The sequence below is a fragment of the Schistocerca nitens genome, unplaced genomic scaffold, assembly GCF_023898315.1.
Source record: "Schistocerca nitens isolate TAMUIC-IGC-003100 unplaced genomic scaffold, iqSchNite1.1 HiC_scaffold_468, whole genome shotgun sequence".
In the NCBI taxonomy this organism is placed as follows: domain Eukaryota; kingdom Metazoa; phylum Arthropoda; class Insecta; order Orthoptera; family Acrididae; genus Schistocerca; species Schistocerca nitens.
In genome coordinates this window covers 8,435,981-8,456,983 of record NW_026046001.1, presented here as the reverse complement: position 1 = coordinate 8,456,983, position 21,003 = coordinate 8,435,981, and the positions used below count along the sequence as shown (strand labels likewise).

General features: G+C 62.5%; 3 protein-coding genes across 3 annotated transcripts; all 3 read right to left on the bottom strand.

Annotated features, from left to right (window-relative positions):
* Positions 1-4,092: 4,092 nt before the first annotated feature.
* Positions 4,093-13,594, bottom strand: LOC126232355 (trichohyalin-like). Its single transcript, XM_049942631.1, has 5 exons — positions 11,271-13,594; positions 8,707-11,166; positions 6,488-8,552; positions 6,041-6,277; positions 4,093-5,955 (listed from the first exon to the last, which is right to left on the bottom strand). Exons 1-5 carry the CDS (start codon positions 13,592-13,594, stop codon positions 4,093-4,095), a joined length of 8,949 nt encoding a protein of 2,982 aa, XP_049798588.1.
* A 123-nt stretch (positions 13,595-13,717) lies between these two features.
* Positions 13,718-19,503, bottom strand: LOC126232354 (trichohyalin-like). Its single transcript, XM_049942630.1, has 4 exons — positions 18,161-19,503; positions 16,431-18,006; positions 16,040-16,192; positions 13,718-15,940 (listed from the first exon to the last, which is right to left on the bottom strand). Exons 1-4 carry the CDS (start codon positions 19,501-19,503, stop codon positions 13,718-13,720), a joined length of 5,295 nt encoding a protein of 1,764 aa, XP_049798587.1.
* A 123-nt stretch (positions 19,504-19,626) lies between these two features.
* Positions 19,627-20,766, bottom strand: LOC126232353 (trichohyalin-like). The gene has a single exon (XM_049942629.1). The coding sequence runs from the start codon at positions 20,764-20,766 to the stop codon at positions 19,627-19,629; it is 1,140 nt and encodes a 379-aa protein (XP_049798586.1).
* Between the last annotated feature and the right edge of the window lie 237 nt (positions 20,767-21,003).

Below are 21,003 nucleotides of genomic sequence, written 5' to 3'. Positions count from 1 at the left end.
TTCTGCGCAGCTGTTCCTGCGCAGCTGTTTCTGCGCAGCTGTTCCTGCGCAGCTGTTCCTGCGCAGCTGCTCCTGCGCAACTGTTCCTGCGCAGCTGTACCTGCGCAGCTGTTCCTGCGCAGCTGTTCCTGCGCAGCTGTTCCTGCGCAGCTGTACCTGCGCAGCTGTTCCTGCGCAGCTGTTCCTGCGCAGCTGTTCCTGCGCAGCTGTTCCTGCGCAGCTGTTCCTGCGCAGCTGTTTCTGCGCAGCTGTTTCTGCGAAGCTGTTTCTGCGCAGCTGTTTCTGCGCAGCTGTTCCTGCGCAGCTGTTCCTGCGCAGCTGTTCCTGCGCAGCTGTTCCTGCGCAGCTGTTTCTGCGCAGCTGTTCCTGCGCAGCTGTTCCTGCGCAGCTGTTCCTGTTCAGCTGTTCCTGCGCAGCTGTTCCTGCGCAGCTGTTCCTGCGCAGCTGTTCCTGCGCAGCTGTTCCTGCGCAGCTGTTCCTGCGCAGCTGTTTCTGCGCAGCTGTTTCTGCGCAGCTGTTTCTGCGCAGCTGCTTCTGCGCAGCTGCTTCTGCGCAGCTGCTTCTGCGCAGCTGCTTCTGCGCAGCTGCTTCTGCGCAGCTGCTTCTGCGCAGCTGTTTCTGCGCAGCTGTTTCTGCGCAGCTGTTTCTGCGCAGCTGTTTCTGCGCAGCCGTTTCTGCGCAGCCGTTTCTGCGCAGCCGTTTCTGCGCAGCCGTTTCTGCGCAGCCGTTTCTGCGCAGCCGTTTCTGCGGAGCCGTTTCTGCGCAGCCGTTTCTGCGCAGCCGTTTCTGCGCAGCCGTTTCTGCGCAGCCGTTTCTGCGCAGCCGTTTCTGCGCAGCCGTTTCTGCGCAGCCGTTTCTGCGCAGCCGTTCCTGCGCTGCTGTTTCTGCGCAGCTGTTTCTGCGAAGCTGTTTCTGCGCAGCTGTTTCTGCGCAGCTGTTCCTGCGCAGCTGTTTCTGCGCAGCTGTTCCTGCGCAGCTGTTCCTGCGCAGCTGTTCCTGCGCAGCTGTTCCTGCGCACCTGTTCCTGCGCACCTGTTTTTGCGCACCTGTTTTTGCGCACCTGTTCCTGCGCACCTGTTCCTGCGCAGCTGTTCCTGCGCAGCTGTTCCTGCGCAGCTGTTCCTGCGCAGCTGTTCCCGCGCACCTGTTCCCGCGCACCTGTTCTCGCGCAGCTGTTCTCGCGCAGCCGTTTCCGCGCAGCCGTTTCCGCGCAGCCGTTTCCGCGCAGCCGCTTCCGCGCAGCCGCTTCTGCGCAGCCGTCTCCGCGCAGCTGTTTCTGATTTTCTGATGAGACTTCACTGCAACAGCATGGGTGACGAACTCCGTACGCGCGCGTGGTCTAGAGATCCTACCACGCGCGTACGGGATTCAACTTTACATGTTCAACTGCCCAAAAAACATTGAACATGGAGGTACGCTCCTGTAACCAGAGGCTATAGAGTGTTTCTGCGCCGCTGTTTCTGCGCCGCTGTTTCTGCGCCGCTGTTTCTGCGCAGCTGTTTCTGCGCAGCTGTTTCTGCGCAGCTGTTTCTGCGCAGCTGTTTCTGCGCAGCTGTTTCTGCGCAGCTGTTTCTGCGCAGCTGTTTCTGCGCAGCTGTTTCTGCGCAGCTGTTTCTGCGCAGCTGTCTCTGCGCAGCTGTTTCTGCGCAGCTGTCTCTGCGCAGCTGTTTCTGCGCAGCTGTTTCTGCGCAGCTGTTTCTGCGCAGCTGTTTCTGCGCAGCTGTTTCTGCGCAGCTGTTTCTGCGTAGCTGTTCCTGCGCAGCTGTTTCTGCGCAGCTGTTTCTGCGCAGCTGTTTCTGCGCAGCTGTTTCTGCGCAGCTGTTCCTGCGCAGCTGTTCCTGCGCAGCTGTTTCTGCGCAGCTGTTTCTGCGCAGCTGTTTCTGCGCAGCTGTTCCTGCGCAGCTGTTCCTGCGCAGCTGTTTCTGCGCAGCTGTTTCTGCGCAGCTGTTCCTGCGCAGCTGTTTCTGCGCCGCTGTTTCTGCGCCGCTGTTTCTGCGCAGCTGTTTCTGCGCAGCTGTTTCTGCGCAGCTGTTTCTTCGCATCTGTTTCTGCGCAGCTGTTTCTGCGCAGCTGTTTCTGCGCAGCTGTTTCTGCGCAGCTGTTTCTGCGCAACTGTTTCTGCGCAGCTGTTTCTGCGCAGCTGTTTCTGCGCAGCTGTTTCTGCGCAGCTGTATCTGCGCAGCTGTCTCTGCGCAGCTGTCTCTGCGCAGCTGTTTCTGCGCAGCTGTTTCTGCGCAGCTGTTTCTGCGCAGCTGTTTCTGCGCAGCTGTTTCTGCGCAGCTGTTTCTGCGCAGCTGTTCCTGCGCAGCTGTTCCTGCGCACCTGTTCCTGCGCACCTGTTCCTGCGCAGCTGTTCCTGCGCAGCTGTTCCTGCGCAGCTGTTCCTGCGCAGCTGTTCCTGCGCAGCTGTTCCTGCGCAGCTGTTCCTGCGCACCTGCTCCTGCGCACCTGTTCCTGCGCAGCTGTTCCTGCGCACCTGTTCCTCCGCACCTGTTCCTGCGCACCTGTTCCTGCGCACCTGTTCCTGTGCAGCTGTTCCTGCGCAGCTGTTCCTGTGCAGCTGTTCCTGCGCAGCTGTTCCTGCGCAGCTGCTCCTGCGCAGCTGTTTCTGCGCAGCTGTTTCTGCGCAGCTGTTTCTGCGCAGCTGTTTCTGCGCAGCTGTTTCTGCGCAGCTGTTTCTGCGAAGCTGTTTCTGCGCAGCTGTTTCTGCGCAGCTGTTTCTGCGCAGCTGTTCCTGCGCAGCTGTTTCTGCGCAGTTGTTTCTGCGCAGTTGTTTCTGCGCAGCTGTTCCTGCGCAGCTGTTTCTGCGCAGCTGTTCCTGCGCAGCTGTTTCTGCGCAGCTGTTCCTGCGCAGCTGTTCCTGCGCAGCTGTTCCTGCGCAGCTGTTCCTGCGCAGCTGTTCCTGCGCAGCTGTTCCTGCGCAGCTGTTCCTGCGCAGCTGTTTCTGCGCAGCAGTTTCTGCGCAGCAGTTTCTGCACAGCAGTTTCTGCGCAGCTGTTCCTGCGCAGCTGTTCCTGCGCAGCTGTTCCTGCGCAGCTGTTTCTGCGCAGCTGTTTCTGCGCAGCTGTTCCTGCGCAGCTGTTCCTGCGCAGCTGTTTCTGCGCAGCTGTTCCTGCGCAGCTGTTTCTGCGCAGCTGTTCCTGCGCAGCTGTTCCTGCGCAGCTGTTCCTGCGCAGCTGTTCCTGCGCAGCTGCTCCTGCGCAGCTGTACCTGCGCAGCTGTTCCTGCGCAGCTGTTCCTGCGCAGCTGTTCCTGCGCAGCTGTTTCTGCGCAGCTGTTCCTGCGCAGCTGTACCTGCGCAGCTGTTCCTGCGCAGCTGTTCCTGCGCAGCTGTTCCTGCGCAGCTGTTCCTGCGCAGCTGTTCCTGCGCAACTGTTCCTGCGCAGCTGTTCCTGCGCAGCTGTTCCTGCGCAGCTGTTCCTGCGCAGCTGTTTCTGCGCAGCTGTTCCTGCGCAGCTGTTCCTGCGCAGCTGTTCCTGCGCAGCCGTTTCTGCGCAGCCGTTTCTGCGCAGCCGCTTCTGCGCAGCCGCTTCTGCGCAGCCGCTTCTGCGCAGCCGCTTCTGCGCAGCCGCTTCTGCGCAGCCGCTTCTGCGCAGCCGCTTCTGCGCAGCCGCTTCTGCGCAGCCGCTTCTGCGCAGCCGCTTGTGCGCAGCCGCTTCTGCGCAGCCGCTTCTGCGCAGCCGCTTCTGCGCAGCCGCTTCTGCGCAGCCGTTTCTGCGCAGCCGTTTCTGCGCAGCCGTTTCTGCGCAGCCGCTTCTCCGCAGCCGCTTCTGCGCAGCCGCTTCTGCGCAGCCGCTTCTGCGCAGCCGCTTCTGCGCAGCCGCTTCTGCGCAGCCGCTTCTGCGCAGCCGCTTCTGCGCAGCCGCTTCTGCGCAGCCGCTTCTGCGCAGCCGCTTCTGCGCAGCCGCTTCTGCGCAGCCGCTTCTGCGCAGCCGCTTCTGCGCAGCCGCTTCTGCGCAGCTGTTCCTGCGCAGCCGCTTCTGCGCAGCTGTTTCTGATTTTCTGATGAGACTCCACTGCAACAGCATGGGTGACGAACTCCGTACGCGCGCGTGGTCTAGAGATCCTACCACGCGCGTACGGGATTCAACTTTACATGTTCAACTGCCCAAAAAACATTGAACATGGAGGTACGCTCCTGTAACCGGAGGCTATAGAGTGTTTCTGCGCCGCTGTTTCTGCGCCGCTGTTTCTGCGCAGCTGTTTCTGCGCAGCTGTTCCTGCGCAGCTGTTCCTGCGCAGCTGTTCCTGCGCAGCTGTTCCTGCGCAGCTGTTCCTGTGCAGCTGTTCCTGCGCAGCTGTTCCTGCGCAGCTGTTCCTGCGTAGCTGTTCCTGCGCAGCTGTTCCTGCGCAGCTGTTTCTGCGCAGCTGTTCCTGCGCAGCTGTTCCTGCGCAGCTGTTTCTGCGCAGCTGTTTCTGCGCAGCTGTTTCTGCGCAGCTGTTCCTGCGCAGCTGTTTCTGCGCAGCTGTTTCTGCGCAGCTGTTTCTGCGCAGCTGTTTCTGCGCAGCTGTTTCTGCGCAGCTGTATCTGCGCAGCTGTATCTGCGCAGCTGTTTCTGCGCAGCTGTTTCTGCGCAGCTGTATCTGCGCAGCTGTATCTGCGCAGCTGTTTCTGCGCGGCTGTTTCTGCGCGGCTGTTTCTGCGCAGCTGTTTCTGCGCAGCTGTTTCTGCGCACTGTTTCTGCGCAGCTGTTTCTGCGCAGCTGTTTCTGCGCAGCTGTTTCTGCGCAGCTGCTTCAGCGCAGCTGTTTCTGCGCAGCTGCTTCTGCGCAGCTGTTTCTGCGCAGCTGTTTCTGCGCAGCTGTTTCTGCGCAGCTGTTTCTGCGCAGCTGTTTCTGCGCAGCCGTTTCTGCGCAGCCGTTTCTGCGCAGCCGTTTCTGCGCAGCCGTTTCTGCGCAGCCGTTTCTGCGCAGCCGTTTCTGCGCAGCCGTTTCTGCGCAGCCGTTTCTGCGCAGCCGTTTCTGCGCAGCCGTTTCTGCGCAGCCGTTTCTGCGCAGCCGTTTCTGCGCATACGTTTCTGCGCAGCCGTTTCTGCGCAGCCGTTTCTCCGCAGCCGTTTCTGCGCAGCCGTTTCTGCGCAGCTGTATCTGCGCAGCTGTATCTGCGCAGCTGTATCTGCGCAGCTGTTTCTGCGCAGCTGTTTCTGCGCAGCTGCTTCTGCGCAGCTGCTTCTGCGCAGCTGCTTCTGCGCAGCTGCTTCTGCGCAGCTGATTCTGCGCAGCTGCTTCTGCGCAGCTGCTTCTGCGCAGCTGTTTCTGCGCAGTCGTTTCTGCGCAGCCGTTTCTGCGCAGCCGTTTCTGCGCAGCCGTTTCTGCGCAGCCGTTTCTGCGCAGCCGTTTCTGCGCAGCCGTTCCTGCGCAGCCGTTTCTGCGCAGCCGTTTCTGCGCAGCCGTTTCTGCGCAGCCGCTTCTGCGCAGCCGCTTCTGCGCAGCCGCTTCTGCGCAGCCGCTTCTGCGCAGCCGCTTCTGCGCAGCCGCTTCTGCGCAGCCGCTTCTGCGCAGCCGCTTCTGCGCAGCCGCTTCTGCGCAGCCGCTTCTGCGCAGCCGCTTCTGCGCAGCCGCTTCTGCGCAGCCGTTCCTGCGAAGCCGTTCCTGCGCAGCCGTTCCTGCGCAGCCGTTCCTGCGCAGCCGTTCCTGCGCAGCCGTTCCTGCGCAGCCGTTCCTGCGCAGCCGTTCCTGCGCAGCCGTTCCTGCGCAGCCGTATCTGCGCAGCCGTTTCTGCGCAGCCGTTTCTGCGCAGCCGTTTCTGCGCAGCCGTTTCTGCGCAGCCGTTTCTGCGCAGCCGCTTCTGCGCAGCCGCTTCTGCGCAGCCGCTTCTGCGCAGCCGCTTCTGCGCAGCCGCTTCTGCGCAGCCGCTTCTGCGCAGCCGCTTCTGCGCAGCCGCTTCTGCGCAGCCGCTTCTGCGCAGCCGCTTCTGCGCAGCCGTTTCTGCGCAGCCGTTTCTGCGCAGCCGTTTCTGCGCAGCCGTTTCTGCGCAGCCGTTACTGCGCAGCCGTTTCTGCGCAGCCGCTTCTGCGCAGCCGCTTCTGCGCAGCCGCTACTGCGCAGCCGCTACTGCGCAGCCGCTTCTGCGCAGCCGCTTCTGCGCAGCCGCTTCTGCGCAGCCGCTTCTGCGCAGCCGCTTCTGCGCAGCCGCTTCTGCGCAGCCGCTTCTGCGCAGCCGCTTCTGCGCAGCCGCTTCTGCGCAGCCGCTTCTGCGCAGCCGCTTCTGCGCAGCCGCTTCTGCGCAGCCGCTTCTGCGCAGCCGCTTCTGCGCAGCCGCTTATGCGCAGCTGTTCCTGCGCAGCCGTTCCTGCGCAGCCGTTTCTGCGAAGCCGTTTCTGCGCAGCCGCTTCTGCGCAGCTGTTTCTGATTTTCTGATGAGACTTCACTGCAACAGCATGGGTGACGAACTCCGTACGCGCGCGTGGTCTAGAGATCCTACCACGTGCGTACGGGATTTAACTTTACATGTTCAACTGCCCAAAAAACATTGAACATGGAGGTACGCTCCTGTAACCGGAGGCTATAGAGTGTTTCTGCGCCGCTGTTTCTGCGCCGCTGTTTCTGCGCCGCTGTTTCTGCGCAGCTGTTTCTGCAGCTGTTTCTGCGCAGCTGTTTCTGCGCAGCTGTTTCTGCGCAGCTGTTGCTGCGCAGCTGTTCCTGCGCAGCTGTTCCTGCGCAGCTGTACCTGCGCAGCTGTTTCTGCGCAGCTGTTCCTGCGCAGCTGTTCCTGCGCAGCTGTTCCTGCGCAGCTGTTCCTGCGCAGCTGTTTCTGCGCAGCTGTTTCTGCGCACCTGTTTCTGCGCAGCTGTTCCTGCGCAGCTGTTCCTGCGCAGCTGTTTCTGCGCAGCTGTTTCTGCGCAGCTGTTCCTGCGCAGCTGTTTCTGTGCAGCTGTTTCTGCGCAGCTGTTTCTGCGCAGCTGTTTCTGCGCAGCTGTTTCTGCGCAGCTCTTTCTGCGCAGCTGTATCTGCGCAGCTGTTTCTGCGCAGCTGTATCTGCGCAGCTGTATCTGCGCAGCTGTATCTGCGCAGCTGTATCTGCGCAGCTGTTTCTGCGCAGCTGTTTCTGCGCAGCTGTTTCTGCGCCCTGTTTCTGCGCAGCTGTTTCTGCGCAGCTGTTTCTGCGCAGCTGTTTCTGCGCAGCTGCTTCTGCGCAGCTGCTTCTGCGCAGCTGTTTCTGCGCAGCTGTTTCTGCGCAGCTGTTTCTGCGCAGCTGTTTCTGCGCAGCTGTTTCTGCGCAGCTGTTTCTGCGCAGCCGTTTCTGCGCAGCCGTTTCTGCGCAGCCGTTTCTGCGCAGCCGTTTCTGCGCAGCCGTTTCTGCGCAGCCGTTTCTGCGCAGCCGTTTCTGCGCAGCCGTTTCTGCGCAGCCGTTTCTGCGCAGCCGTTTCTGCGCAGCCGTTTCTGCGCAGCCGTTTCTGCGCAGCCGTTTCTGCGCAGCCGTTTCTGCGCATACGTTTCTGCGCAGCCGTTTCTGCGCAGCCGTTTCTGCGCAGCCGTTTCTGCGCAGCCGTTTCTGCGCAGCCGTTTCTGCGCAGCCGCTTCTGCGCAGCCGCTTCTGCGCAGCCGCTTCTGCGCAGCCGCTTCTGCGCAGCCGTTTCCGCGCAGCCGCTTCCGCGCAGCCGCTTCCGCGCAGCCGCTTCTGCGCAGCCGCTTCTGCGCAGCCGCTTCTGCGCAGCCGCTTCTGCGCAGCCGCTTCTGCGCAGCCGCTTCTGCGCAGCCGCTTCTGCGCAGCTGTTTCTGCGCAGCTGTTTCTGCGCAGCTGCATCTGCGCAGCTGTTTCTGCGCAGCTGCTTCTGCGCAGCTGCTTCTGCGCAGCTGCTGCTGCGCAGCCGTTTCTGCGCAGCCGTTTCTGCGCAGCCGTTTCTGCTCAGCCGTTTCTGCGCAGCCGCTTCTGCGCAGCCGCTTCTGCGCAGCCGCTTCTGCGCAGCCGCTTCTGCGCAGCCGCTTCTGCGCAGCCGCTTCTGCGCAGCCGCTTCTGCGCAGCCGCTTCTGCGCAGCCGCTTCTGCGCAGCCGCTTCTGCGCCGCCGCTTCTGCGCAGCCGCTTCTGCGCAGCCGCTTCTGCGCAGCCGCTTCTGCGCAGCCGCTTGTGCGCAGCCGCTTCTGCGCAGCCGCTTCTGCGCAGCCGCTTCTGCGCAGCCGCTTCTGCGCAGCCGTTTCTGCGCAGCCGTATCTGCGCAGCCGTTTCTGCGCAGCCGTTTCTGCGCAGCCGTTTCTGCGCAGCCGTTTCTGCGCAGCCGTTTCTGCGCAGCCGTTTCTGCGCAGCCGCTTCTGCGCAGCCGCTTCTGCGCAGCCGCTTCTGCGCAGCCGCTTCTGCGCAGCCGCTTCTGCGCAGCCGCTTCTGCGCAGCCGCTTCTGCGCAGCCGCTTCTGCGCAGCCGTTTCTGCGCAGCCGTTTCTGCGCAGCCGCTTCTGCGCAGCCGCTTCTGCGCAGCCGCTTCTGCGCAGCCGCTTCTGCGCAGCCGCTTCTGCGCAGCCGCTTCTGCGCAGCCGCTTCTGCGCAGCCGCTTCTGCGCAGCTGTTCCTGCGCAGCCGCTTCTGCGCAGCTGTTTCTGATTTTCTGATGAGACTTCACTGCAACAGCATGGGTGACGAACTCCGTACGCGCGCGTGGTCTAGAGATCCTACCACGCGCGTACGGGATTCAACTTTACATGTTCAACTGCCCAAAAAACATTGAACATGGAGGTACGCTCCTGTAACCGGAGGCTATAGAGTGTTTCTGCGCCGCTGTTTCTGCGCCGCTGTTTCTGCGCAGCTGTTTCTGCGCAGCTGTTTCTGCGCAGCTGTTCCTGCGCAGCTGTTCCTGCGCAGCTGTTCCTGCGCAGCTGTTCCTGCGCAGCTGTTCCTGCGCAGCTGTTCCTGCGCAGCTGTTTCTGCGCAGCTGTTTCTGCGCAGCTGTTTCTGCGCAGCTGTTTCAGCGCAGCTGTATCTGCGCAGCTGTATCTGCGCAGCTGTTTCTGCGCAGCTGTTTCTGCGCAGCTGCTTCTGCGCAGCTGCTTCTGCGCAGCTGCTTCTGCGCAGCTGCTTCTGCGCAGCTGCTTCTGCGCAGCGGTTTCTGCGCAGCTGTTCCTGCGCAGCTGTTTCTGCGCAGCTGTTCCTGCGCAGCTGTTTCTGCGCAGCTGTTTCTGCGCAGCTTTTTCTGCGCAGCTGTTCCTGCGCAGCTGTTTCTGCGCAGCTGTTTCTGCGCAGCTGTTCCTGCGCAGCTGTTTCTGCGAAGCTGTTTCTGCGCAGCTGTTTCTGCGCAGCTGTTTCTGCGCAGCTGTTCCTGCGCAGCTGTTTCTGCGCAGCTGTTCCTGCGCAGCTGTTCCTGCGCAGCTGTTCCTGCGCAGCTGTTCCTGCGCAGCTGTTTCTGCACAGCTGTTTCTGCGCAGCTGTTCCTGCGCAGCTGTTTCTGCGCAGCTGTTTCTGCGCAGCTGTTCCTGCGCAGCTGTTTCTGCGCAGCTGTTTCTGCGCAGCTGTTCCTGCGCAGCTGTTCCTGCGCAGCTGTTCCTGCGCAGCTGTTCCTGCGCAGCTGTTCCTGCGCTGCTGTTCCTGCGCAGCTGTTTCTGCGCAGCTGTTCCTGCGCAGCTGTTTCTGCGCAGCTGTTCCTGCGCAGCTGTTTCTGCGCAGCTGTTCCTGCGCAGCTGTTCCTGCGCAGCTGTTCCTGCGCAGCTGTTCCTGCGCAGCTGTACCTGCGCAGCTGTTCCTGCGCAGCTGTTCCTGCGCAGCTGTTCCTGCGCAGCTGTTCCTGCGCAGCTGTTTCTGCGCAGCTGTTCCTGCGCAGCTGTTCCTGCGCAGCTGTACCTGCGCAGCTGTTCCTGCGCAGCTGTTCCTGCGCAGCTGTTCCTGCGCAGCTGTTCCTGCGCAGCTGTTCCTGCGCAGCTGTTCCTGCGCAGCTGTTCCTGCGCAGCTGTTTCTGCGCAGCTGTTTCTGCGCAGCTGTTTCTGCGCAGCTGTATCTGCGCAGCTGTATCTGCGCAGCTGTTTCTGCGCAGCTGTTTCTGCGCAGCTGCTTCTGCGCAGCTGCTTCTGCGCAGCTGCTTCTGCGCAGCTGCTTCTGCGCAGCTGCTTCTGCGCAGCTGCTTCTGCGCAGCTGCTTCTGCGCAGCTGTTTCTGCGCAGCTGTTTCTGCGCAGCCGTTTCTGCGCAGCCTTTTCTGCGCAGCCGTTTCTGCGCAGCCGTTTCTGCGCAGCCGTTTCTGCGCAGCCGTTTCTGCGCAGCCGTTTCTGCGCAGCCGTTTCTGCGCAGCCGTTCCAGCGCAGCCGTTTCTGCGAAGCTGTTTCTGCGCAGCTGTTTCTGCGCAGCTGTTTCTGTGCAGCTGTTTCTGCGCAGCTGTTCCTGCGCAGCTGTTCCTGCGCAGCTGTTCCTGCGCAGCTGTTCCTGCGCAGCTGTTCCTGCGCACCTGTTCCTGCGCACCTGTTTTTGCGCACCTGTTCCTGCGCAGCTGTTCCTGCGCAGCTGTTCCCGCGCAGCTGTTCCCGCGCAGCTGTTCCCGCGCACCTGTTCTCGCGCAGCTGTTCTCGCGCAGCCGTTTCCGCGCAGCCGTTTCCGCGCAGCCGTTTCCGCGCAGCCGCTTCCGCGCAGCCGCTTCTGCGCAGCCGTTTCTGCGCAGCCGTTTCTGCGCAGCCGTTTCTGCGCAGCCGTTTCTGCGCAGCCGTTTCTGCGCAGCCGTTTCTGCGCAGCCGTTTCTGCGCAGCCGTTCCTGCGCTGCTGTTTCTGCGCAGCTGTTTCTGCGAAGCTGTTTCTGCGCAGCTGTTTCTGCGCAGCTGTTTCTGCGCAGCTGTTTCTGCGCAGCTGTTTCTGCGCAGCTGTTCCTGCGCAGCTGTTCCTGCGCAGCTGTTCCTGCGCAGCTGTTCCTGCGCAGCTGTTCCTGCGCAGCTGTTCCTGCGCAGCTGTTCCTGCGCAGCTGTTCCTGCGCACCTGTTTTTGCGCACCTGTTTTTGCGCACCTGTTCCTGCGCAGCTGTTCCTGCGCAGCTGTTCCTGCGCAGCTGTTCCCGCGCACCTGTTCCCGCGCACCTGTTCTCGCGCAGCTGTTCTCGCGCAGCCGTTTCCGCGCAGCCGTTTCCGCGCAGCCGTTTCCGCGCAGCCGCTTCCGCGCAGCCGCTTCTGCGCAGCCGTCTCCGCGCAGCTGTTTCTGATTTTCTGATGAGACTTCACTGCAACAGCATGGGTGACGAACTCCGTACGCGCGCGTGGTCTAGAGATCCTACCACGCGCGTACGGGATTCAACTTTACATGTTCAACTGCCCAAAAAACATTGAACATGGAGGTACGCTCCTGTAACCAGAGGCTATAGAGTGTTTCTGCGCCGCTGTTTCTGCGCCGCTGTATCTGCGCAGCTGTTTCTGCGCAGCTGTTTCTGCGCAGCTGTTTCTGCGCAGCTGTTTCTGCGCAGCTGTTTCTGCGCAGCTGTTTCTGCGCAGCTGTTTCTGCGCAGCTGTCTCTGCGCAGCTGTTTCTGCGCAGCTGTCTCTGCGCAGCTGTTTCTGCGCAGCTGTTTCTGCGCAGCTGTTTCTGCGCAGCTGTTTCTGCGCAGCTGTTTCTGCGCAGCTGTTTCTGCGCAGCTGTTTCTGCGTAGCTGTTCCTGCGCAGCTGTTTCTGCGCAGCTGTTTCTGCGCAGCTGTTTCTGCGCAGCTGTTTCTGCGCAGCTGTTCCTGCGCAGCTGTTCCTGCGCAGCTGTTTCTGCGCAGCTGTTTCTGCGCAGCTGTTTCTGCGCAGCTGTTCCTGCGCAGCTGTTCCTGCGCAGCTGTTTCTGCGCAGCTGTTTCTGCGCAGCTGTTCCTGCGCAGCTGTTTCTGCGCCGCTGTTTCTGCGCCGCTGTTTCTGCGCAGCTGTTTCTGCGCAGCTGTTTCTGCGCAGCTGTTTCTTCGCATCTGTTTCTGCGCAGCTGTTTCTGCGCAGCTGTTTCTGCGCAGCTGTTTCTGCGCAGCTGTTTCTGCGCAGCTGTTTCTGCGCAGCTGTTTCTGCGCTGCTGTATCTGCGCAGCTGTTTCTGCGCAGCTGTATCTGCGCAGCTGTCTCTGCGCAGCTGTCTCTGCGCAGCTGTTTCTGCGGAGCTGTTTCTGCGGAGCTGTTTCTGCGCAGCTGTTTCTGCGCAGCTGTTTCTGCGCAGCTGTTTCTGCGCAGCTGTTTCTGCGCAGCTGTTTCTGCGCAGCTTTTCCTGCGCACCTGTTCCTGCGCAGCTGTTCCTGCGCAGCTGTTCCTGCGCAGCTGTTCCTGCGCAGCTGTTCCTGCGCACCTGCTCCTGCGCACCTGTTCCTGCGCAGCTGTTCCTGCGCACCTGTTCCTCCGCACCTGTTCCTGCGCACCTGTTCCTGCGCACCTGTTCCTGCGCAGCTGTTCCTGCGCAGCTGTTCCTGCGCAGCTGCTCCTGCGCAGCTGTTTCTGCGCAGCTGTTTCTGCGCAGCTGTTTCTGCGCAGCTGTTTCTGCGCAGCTGTTTCTGCGCAGCTGTTTCTGCGCAGCTGTTTCTGCGCAGCTGTTTCTGCGCAGCTGTTTCTGCGCAGCTGTTTCTGCGCAGCTGTTTCTGCGCAGCTGTTTCTGCGCAGCTGTTTCTGCGCAGCTGTTTCTGCGCAGCTGCTTCTGCGCAGCTGTTCCTGCGCAGCTGTTCCTGCGCAGCTGTTTCTGCGCAGCTGTTTCTGCGCAGCTGTTTCTGCGAAGCTGTTTCTGCGCAGCTGTTTCTGCGCAGCTGTTTCTGCGCAGCTGTTCCAGCGCAGCTGTTTCTGCGCAGTTGTTTCTGCGCAGTTGTTCCTGCGCAGCTGCTCCTGCGCAGCTGTACCTGCGCAGCTGTTCTTGCGCAGCTGTTCCTGCGCAGCTGTTCCTGCGCAGCTGTTCCTGCGCAGCTGTTTCTGCGCAGCTGTACCTGCGCAGCTGTTCCTGCGCAGCTGTTCCTGCGCAGCTGTTCCTGCGCAGCTGTTCCTGCGCAGCTGTTCCTGCGCAACTGTTCCTGCGCAGCTGTTCCTGCGCAGCTGTTCCTGCGCAGCTGTTCCTGCGCAGCTGTTTCTGCGCAGCTGTTCCTGCGCAGCTGTTCCTGCGCAGCTGTTCCTGCGCAGCCGTTTCTGCGCAGCCGTTTCTGCGCAGCCGCTTCTGCGCAGCCGCTTCTGCGCAGCCGCTTCTGCGCTGCCGCTTCTGCGCAGCCGCTTCTGCGCAGCCGCTTCTGCGCAGCCGCTTCTGCGCAGCCGCTTCTGCGCAGCCGCTTCTGCGCAGCCGCTTGTGCGCAGCCGCTTCTGCGCAGCCGCTTCTGCGCAGCCGCTTCTGCGCAGCCGCTTCTGCGCAGCCGTTTCTGCGCAGCCGTTTCTGCGCAGCCGTTTCTGCGCAGCCGTTTCTGCGCAGCCGTTTCTGCGCAGCCGTTTCTGCGCAGCCGTTTCTGCGCAGCCGCTTCTGCGCAGCCGCTTCTGCGCAGCCGCTTCTGCGCAGCCGCTTCTGCGCAGCCGCTTCTGCGCAGCCGCTTCTGCGCAGCCGCTTCTGCGCAGCCGCTTCTGCGCAGCCGCTTGTGCGCAGCCGCTTGTGCGCAGCCGCTTCTGCGCAGCCGCTTCTGCGCAGCCGCTTCTGCGCAGCCGCTTCTGCGCAGCTGTTCCTGCGCAGCCGCTTCTGCGCAGCTGTTTCTGATTTTCTGATGAGACTCCACTGCAACAGCATGGGTGACGAACTCCGTACGCGCGCGTGGTCTAGAGATCCTACCACGCGCGTACGGGATTCAACTTTACATGTTCAACTGCCCAAAAAACATTGAACATGGAGGTACGCTCCTGTAACCGGAGGCTATAGAGTGTTTCTGCGCCGCTGTTTCTGCGCCGCTGTTTCTGCGCAGCTGTTTCTGCGCAGCTGTTTCTGCGCAGCTGTTCCTGCGCAGCTGTTCCTGCGCAGCTGTTCCTGCGCAGCTGTTCCTGCGCAGCTGTTCCTGTGCAGCTGTTCCTGCGCAGCTGTTCCTGCGCAGCTGTTCCTGCGTAGCTGTTCCTGCGCAGCTGTTCCTGCAAGCTGTTTCTGCGCAGCTGTTCCTGCGCAGCTGTTCCTGCGCAGCTGTTTCTGCGCAGCTGTTTCTGCGCAGCTGTTTCTGTGCAGCTGTTCCTGCGCAGCTGTTTCTGCGCAGCTGTTTCTGCGCAGCTGTTTCTGCGCAGCTGTTTCTGCGCAGCTGTTTCTGCGCAGCTGTATCTGCGCAGCTGTATCTGCGCAGCTGTTTCTGCGCAGCTGTTTCTGCGCAGCTGTATCTGCGCAGCTGTATCTGCGCAGCTGTATCTGCGCAGCTGTTTCTGCGCAGCTGTTTCTGCGCAGCTGTTTCTGCGCACTGTTTCTGCGCAGCTGTTTCTGCGCAGCTGTTTCTGCGCAGCTGTTTCTGCGCAGCTGCTTCTGCGCAGCTGTTTCTGCGCAGCTGCTTCTGCGCAGCTGTTTCTGCGCAGCTGTTTCTGCGCAGCTGTTTCTGCGCAGCTGTTTCTGCGCAGCCGTTTCTGCGCAGCCGTTTCTGCGCAGCCGTTTCTGCGCAGCCGTTTCTGCGCAGCCGTTTCTGCGCAGCCGTTTCTGCGCAGCCGTTTCTGCGCAGCCGTTTCTGCGCAGCCGTTTCTGCGCAGCCGTTTCTGCGCAGCCGTTTCTGCGCAGCCGTTTCTGCGCAGCCGTTTCTGCGCAGCCGTTTCTGCGCAGCCGTTTTTGCGCATACGTTTCTGCGCAGCCGTTTCTGCGCAGCCGTTCCTGCGCAGCCGTTACTGCGCAGCCGTTACTGCGCAGCCGTTTCTGCGCAGCCGTTTCTGCGCAGCCGTTTCTGCGCAGCCGTTTCTGCGCAGCCGTTTCTGCGCAGCCGTATCTGCGCAGCCGTTTCTGCGCAGCCGCTTCTGCGCAGCCGCTTCTGCGCAGCCGCTTCTGCGCAGCCGCTTCTGCGCAGCCGCTTCTGCGCAGCCGCTTCTGCGCATTCGTTTCTGCGCAGCCGTTTCTGCGCAGCCGTTTCTGCGCAGCCGTATCAGCGCAGCCGTTTCTGCGCAGCCGTTTCTGCGCAGCCGTTTCTGCGCAGCCGTTTCTGCGCAGCCGTTTCTGCGCAGCTGTATCTGCGCAGCTGTATCTGCGCAGCTGTATCTGCGCAGCTGTTTCTGCGCAGCTGCTTCTGCGCAGCTGCTTCTGCGCAGCTGCTTCTGCGCAGCTGCTTCTGCGCAGCTGATTCTGCGCAGCTGCTTCTGCGCAGCTGCTTCTGCGCAGCTGTTTCTGCGCAGTCGTTTCTGCGCAGCCGTTTCTGCGCAGCCGTTTCTGCGCAGCCGTTTCTGCGCAGCCGTTTCTGCGCAGCCGTTCCTGCGCAGCCGTTTCTGCGCAGCCGTTTCTGCGCAGCCGTTTCTGCGCAGCCGTTTCTGCGCAGCCGCTTCTGCGCAGCCGCTTCTGCGCAGCCGCTTCTGCGCAGCCGCTTCTGCGCAGCCGCTTCTGCGCAGCCGCTTCTGCGCAGCCGCTTCTGCGCAGCCGCTTCTGCGCAGCCGCTTCTGCGCAGCCGCTTCTGCGCAGCCGCTTCTGCGCAGCCGCTTCTGCGCAGCCGCTACTGCGCAGCCGCTTCTGCGCAGCCGCTTCTGCGCAGCCGCTTCTGCGCAGCCGCTGCTGCGCAGCCGTTCCTGCGAAGCCGTTCCTGCGCAGCCGTTCCTGCGCAGCCGTTCCTGCGCAGCCGTTCCTGCGCAGCCGTTCCTGCGCAGCCGTTCCTGCGCAGCCGTTCCTGCGCAGCCGTATCTGCGCAGCCGTTTCTGCGCAGCCGTTTCTGCGCAGCCGTTTCTGCGCAGCCGTTTCTGCGCAGCCGTTTCTGCGCAGCCGTTTCTGCGCAGCCGCTTCTGCGCAGCCGCTTCTGCGCAGCCGCTTCTGCGCAGCCGCTTCTGCGCAGCCGCTTCTGCGCAGCCGCTTCTGCGCAGCCGCTTCTGCGCAGCCGCTTCTGCGCAGCCGCTTCTGCGCAGCCGCTTCTGCGCAGCCGCTTCTGCGCAGCCGCTTCTGCGCAGCCGCTTCTGCGCAGCCGTTTCTGCGCAGCCGTTTCTGCGCAGCCGTTTCTGCGCAGCCGTTTCTGCGCAGCCGTTTCTGCGCAGCCGCTTCTGCGCAGCCGCTTCTGCGCAGCCGCTACTGCGCAGCCGCTACTGCGCAGCCGCTACTGCGCAGCCGCTTCTGCGCAGCCGCTTCTGCGCAGCCGCTTCTGCGCAGCCGCTTCTGCGCAGCCGCTTCTGCGCAGCCGCTTCTGCGCAGCCGCTTCTGCGCAGCCGCTTCTGCGCAGCCGCTTCTGCGCAGCCGCTTCTGCGCAGCCGCTTATGCGCAGCCGCTTATGCGCAGCTGTTCCTGCGCAGCTGTTCCTGCGCAGCCGTTTCTGCGCAGCCGCTTCTGCGCAGCTGTTTCTGATTTTCTGATGAGACTTCACTGCAACAGCATGGGTGACGAACTCCGTACGCGCGCGTGGTCTAGAGATCCTACCACGTGCGTACGGGATTCAACTTTACATGTTCAACTGCCCAAAAAACATTGAACATGGAGGTACGCTCCTGTAACCGGAGGCTATAGAGTGTTTCTGCGCCGCTGTTTCTGCGCCGCTGTTTCTGCGCCGCTGTTTCTGCGCCGCTGTTTCTGCGCAGCTGTTTCTGCAGCTGTTTCTGCGCAGCTGTTTCTGCGCAGCTGTTTCTGCGCAGCTGTTGCTGCGCAGCTGTTCCTGCGCAGCTGTTCCTGCGCAGCTGTTCCTGCGCAGCTGTTTCTGCGCAGCTGTTCCTGCGCAGCTGTTCCTGCGCAGCTGTTCCTGCGCAGCTGTTCCTGCGCAGCTGTTTCTGCGCAGCTGTTTCTGCGCAGCTGTTTCTGCGCAGCTGTTCCTGCGCAGCTGTTCCTGCGCAGCTGTTTCTGCGCAGCTGTATCTGCGCAGCTGTTTCTGCGCAGCTGTATCTGCGCAGCTGTATCTGCGCAGCCGTATCTGCGCAGCCGTTTCTGCGCAGCCGTTTCTGCGCAGCCGTTTCTGCGCAGCCGTTTCTGCGCAGCCGTTTCTGCGCAGCCGTTTCTGCGCAGCCGTTTCTGCGCAGCCGTTTCTGCGCATACGTTTCTGCGCAGCCGTTTCTGCGCAGCCGTTTCTGCGCAGCCGTTTCTGCGCAGCCGTTTCTGCGCAGCCGCTTCTGCGCAGCCGCTTCTGCGCAGCCGCTTCTGCGCAGCCGCTTCTGCGCAGCCGCTTCTGCGCAGCCGCTTCTGCGCAGCCGTTTCCGCGCAGCCGCTTCCGCGCAGCCGCTTCCGCGCAGCCGCTTCTGCGCAGCCGCTTCTGCGCAGCCGCTTCTGCGCAGCCGCTTCTGCGCAGCCGCTTCTGCGCAGCTGTTTCTGCGCAGCTGTTTCTGCGCAGCTGTTTCTGCGCAGCTGCATCTGCGCAGCTGTTTCTGCGCAGCTGCTTCTGCGCAGCTGCTTCTGCGCAGCTGCTGCTGCGCAGCCGTTTCTGCGCAGCCGTTTCTGCGCAGCCGTTTCTGCGCAGCCGCTTCTGCGCAGCCGCTTCTGCGCAGCCGCTTCTGCGCAGCCGCTTCTGCGCAGCCGCTTCTGCGCAGCCGCTTCTGCGCAGCCGCTTCTGCGCAGCCGCTTCTGCGCAGCCGCTTCTGCGCAGCCGCTTCTGCGCAGCCGCTTCTGCGCAGCCGCTTGTGCGCAGCCGCTTCTGCGCAGCCGCTTCTGCGCAGCCGCTTCTGCGCAGCCGCTTCTGCGCAGCCGTATCTGCGCAGCCGTTTCTGCGCAGCCGTTTCTGCGCAGCCGTTTCTGCGCAGCCGTTACTGCGCAGCCGTTTCTGCGCAGCCGTTTCTGCGCAGCCGCTTCTGCGCAGCCGCTTCTGCGCAGCCGCTTCTGCGCAGCCGCTTCTGCGCAGCCGCTTCTGCGCAGCCGCTTCTGCGCAGCCGCTTCTGCGCAGCCGCTTCTGCGCAGCCGCTTCTGCGCAGCCGTTTCTGCGCAGCCGTTTCTGCGCATCCGCTTCTGCGCAGCCGCTTCTGCGCAGCCGCTTCTGCGCAGCCGCTTCTGCGCAGCCGCTTCTGCGCAGCCGCTTCTGCGCAGCTGTTCCTGCGCAGCCGCTTCTGCGCAGCTGTTTCTGATTTTCTGATGAGACTTCACTGCAACAGCATGGGTGACGAACTCCGTACGCGCGCGTGGTCTAGAGATCCTACCACGCGCGTACGGGATTCAACTTTACATGTTCAACTGCCCAAAAAACATTGAACATGGAGGTACGCTCCTGTAACCGGAGGCTATAGAGTGTTTCTGCGCCGCTGTTTCTGCGCCGCTGTTTCTGCGCAGCTGTTTCTGCGCAGCTGTTTCTGCGCAGCTGTTCCTGCGCAGCTGTTCCTGCGCAGCTGTTCCTGTGCAGCTGTTCCTGCGCAGCTGTTCCTGCGCAGCTGTTCCTGCGCAGCTGTTCCTGCGTAGCTGTTCCTGCGCAGCTGTTCCTGCGCAGCTGTTCCTGCGCAGCTGTTTCTGCGCAGCTGTTCCTGCGCAGCTGTTCCTGCGCAGCTGTTTCTGCGCAGCTGTTTCTGCGCAGCTGTTTCTGAGCAGCTGTTCCTGCGCAGCTGTTTCTGCGCAGCTGTTTCTGCGCAGCTGTTTCTGCGCAGCTGTTTCTGCGCAGCTGTTTCTGCGCAGCTGTATCTGCGCAGCTGTATCTGCGCAGCTGTTTCTGCGCAGCTGTTTCTGCGCACTGTTTCTGCGCAGCTGTTTCTGCGCAGCTGTTTCTGCGCAGCTGTTTCTGCGCAGCCGTTTCTGCGCAGCCGTTTCTGCGCAGCCGTTTCTGCGCAGCCGTTTCTGCGCAGCCGTTTCTGCGCAGCCGTTTCTGCGCAGCCGTTTCTGTGCAGCCGTTTCTGCGCAGCCGTTTCTGCGCAGCCGTTTCTGCGCAGCCGTTTCTGCGCAGCCGTTTCTGCGCAGCCGTTTCTGCGCAGCCGTTTCTGCGCAGCCGTTTCTGCGCATACGTTTCTGCGCAGCCGTTTCTGCGCAGCCGTTTCTGCGCAGCCGTTTCTGCGCAGCCGTTTCTGCGCAGCCGTTTCTGCGCAGCCGTTTCTGCGCAGCCGTATCTGCGCAGCCGTTTCTGCGCAGCCGCTTCTGCGCAGCCGCTTCTGCGCAGCCGCTTCTGCGCAGCCGCTTCTGCGCAGCCGCTTCTGCGCAGCCGTTTCTGCGCAGCCGTTTCTGCGCAGCCGTTTCTGCGCAGCCGTATCAGCGCAGCCGTTTCTGCGCAGCCGTTTCTGCGCAGCCGTTTCTGCGCAGCTGTATCTGCGCAGCTGTATCTGCGCAGCTGCTTCTGCACAGCTGTTTCTGCGCAGCTGCTTCTGCGCAGCTGCTTCTGCGCAGCTGCTTCTGCGCAGCTGATTCTGCGCAGCTGATTCTGCGCAGCTGCTTCTGCGCAGCCGCTTCTGCGCAGCCGTTTCTGCGCAGTCGTTTCTGCGCAGCCGCTTCTGCGCAGCCGCTTCTGCGCAGCCGCTTCTGCGCAGCCGCTTCTGCGCAGCCGCTTCTGCGCAGCCGCTTCTGCGCAGCCGCTTCTGCGCAGCCGCTTCTGCGCAGCTGTTCCTGCGCAGCCGCTTCTGCGCAGCTGTTTCTGATTTTCTGATGAGACTCCACTGCAACAGCATGGGTGACGAACTCCGTACGCGCGCGTGGTCTAGAGATCCTACCACGCGCGTACGGGATTCAACTTTACATGTTCAACTGCCCAAAAAACATTGAACATGGAGGTACGCTCCTGTAACCGGAGGCTATAGAGTGTTTCTGCGCCGCTGTTTCTGCGCCGCTGTTTCTGCGCAGCTGTTTCTGCGCAGCTGTTTCTGCGCAGCTGTTCCTGCGCAGCTGTTCCTGCGCAGCTGTTCCTGTGCAGCTGTTCCTGCGCAGCTGTTCCTGTGCAGCTGTTCCTGCGCAGCTGTTCCTGCGCAGCTGTTCCTGCGTAGCTGTTCCTGCGCAGCTGTTCCTGCGCAGCTGTTTCTGCGCAGCTGTTCCTGCGCAGCTGTTCCTGCGCAGCTGTTTCTGCGCAGCTGTTTCTGCGCAGCTGTTTCTGTGCAGCTGTTCCTGCGCAGCTGTTTCTGCGCAGCTGTTTCTGCGCAGCTGTTTCTGCGCAGCTGTTTCTGCGCAGCTGTTTCTGCGCAGCTGTATCTGCGCAGCTGTATCTGCGCAGCTGTTTCTGCGCAGCTGTTTCTGCGCAGCTGTTTCTGCGCAGCTGTATCTGCGCAGCTGTATCTGCGCAGCTGTATCTGCGCAGCTGTTTCTGCGCAGCTGTTTCTGCGCAGCTGTTTCTGCGCACTGTTTCTGCGCAGCTGTTTCTGCGCAGCTGTTTCTGCGCAGCTGTTTCTGCGCAGCTGCTTCTGCGCAGCTGTTTCTGCGCAGCTGCTTCTGCGCAGCTGTTTCTGCGCAGCTGTTTCTGCGCAGCTGTTTCTGCGCAGCTGTTTCTGCGCAGCCGTTTCTGCGCAGCCGTTTCTGCGCAGCCGTTTCTGCGCAGCCGTTTCTGCGCAGCCGTTTCTGCGCAGCCGTTTCTGCGCAGCCGTTTCTGCGCAGCCGTTTCTGCGCAGCCGTTTCTGCGCAGCCGTTTCTGCGCAGCCGTTTCTGCGCAGCCGTTTCTGCGCAGCCGTTTTTGCGCATACGTTTCTGCGCAGCCGTTTCTGCGCAGCCGTTTCTGCGCAGCCGTTACTGCGCAGCCGTTTCTGCGCAGCCGTTTCTGCGCAGCCGTTTCTGCGCAGCCGTTTCTGCGCAGCCGTTTCTGCGCAGCCGTTTCTGCGCAGCCGTTTCTGCGCAGCCGTATCTGCGCAGCCGTTTCTGCGCAGCCGCTTCTGCGCAGCTGCTTCTGCGCAGCCGCTTCTGCGCAGCCGCTTCTGCGCAGCCGCTTCTGCGCAGCCGCTTCTGCGCATTCGTTTCTGCGCAGCCGTTTCTGCGCAGCCGTTTCTGCGCAGCCGTTTCTGCGCAGCCGTTTCTGCGCAGCCGTATCAGCGCAGCCGTTTCTGCGCAGCCGTTTCTGCGCAGCCGTTTCTGCGCAGCCGTTTCTGCGCAGCCGTTTCTGCGCAGCTGTATCTGCGCAGCTGTATCTGCGCAGCTGTATCTGCGCAGCTGTTTCTGCGCAGCTGTTTCTGCGCAGCTGCTTCTGCGCA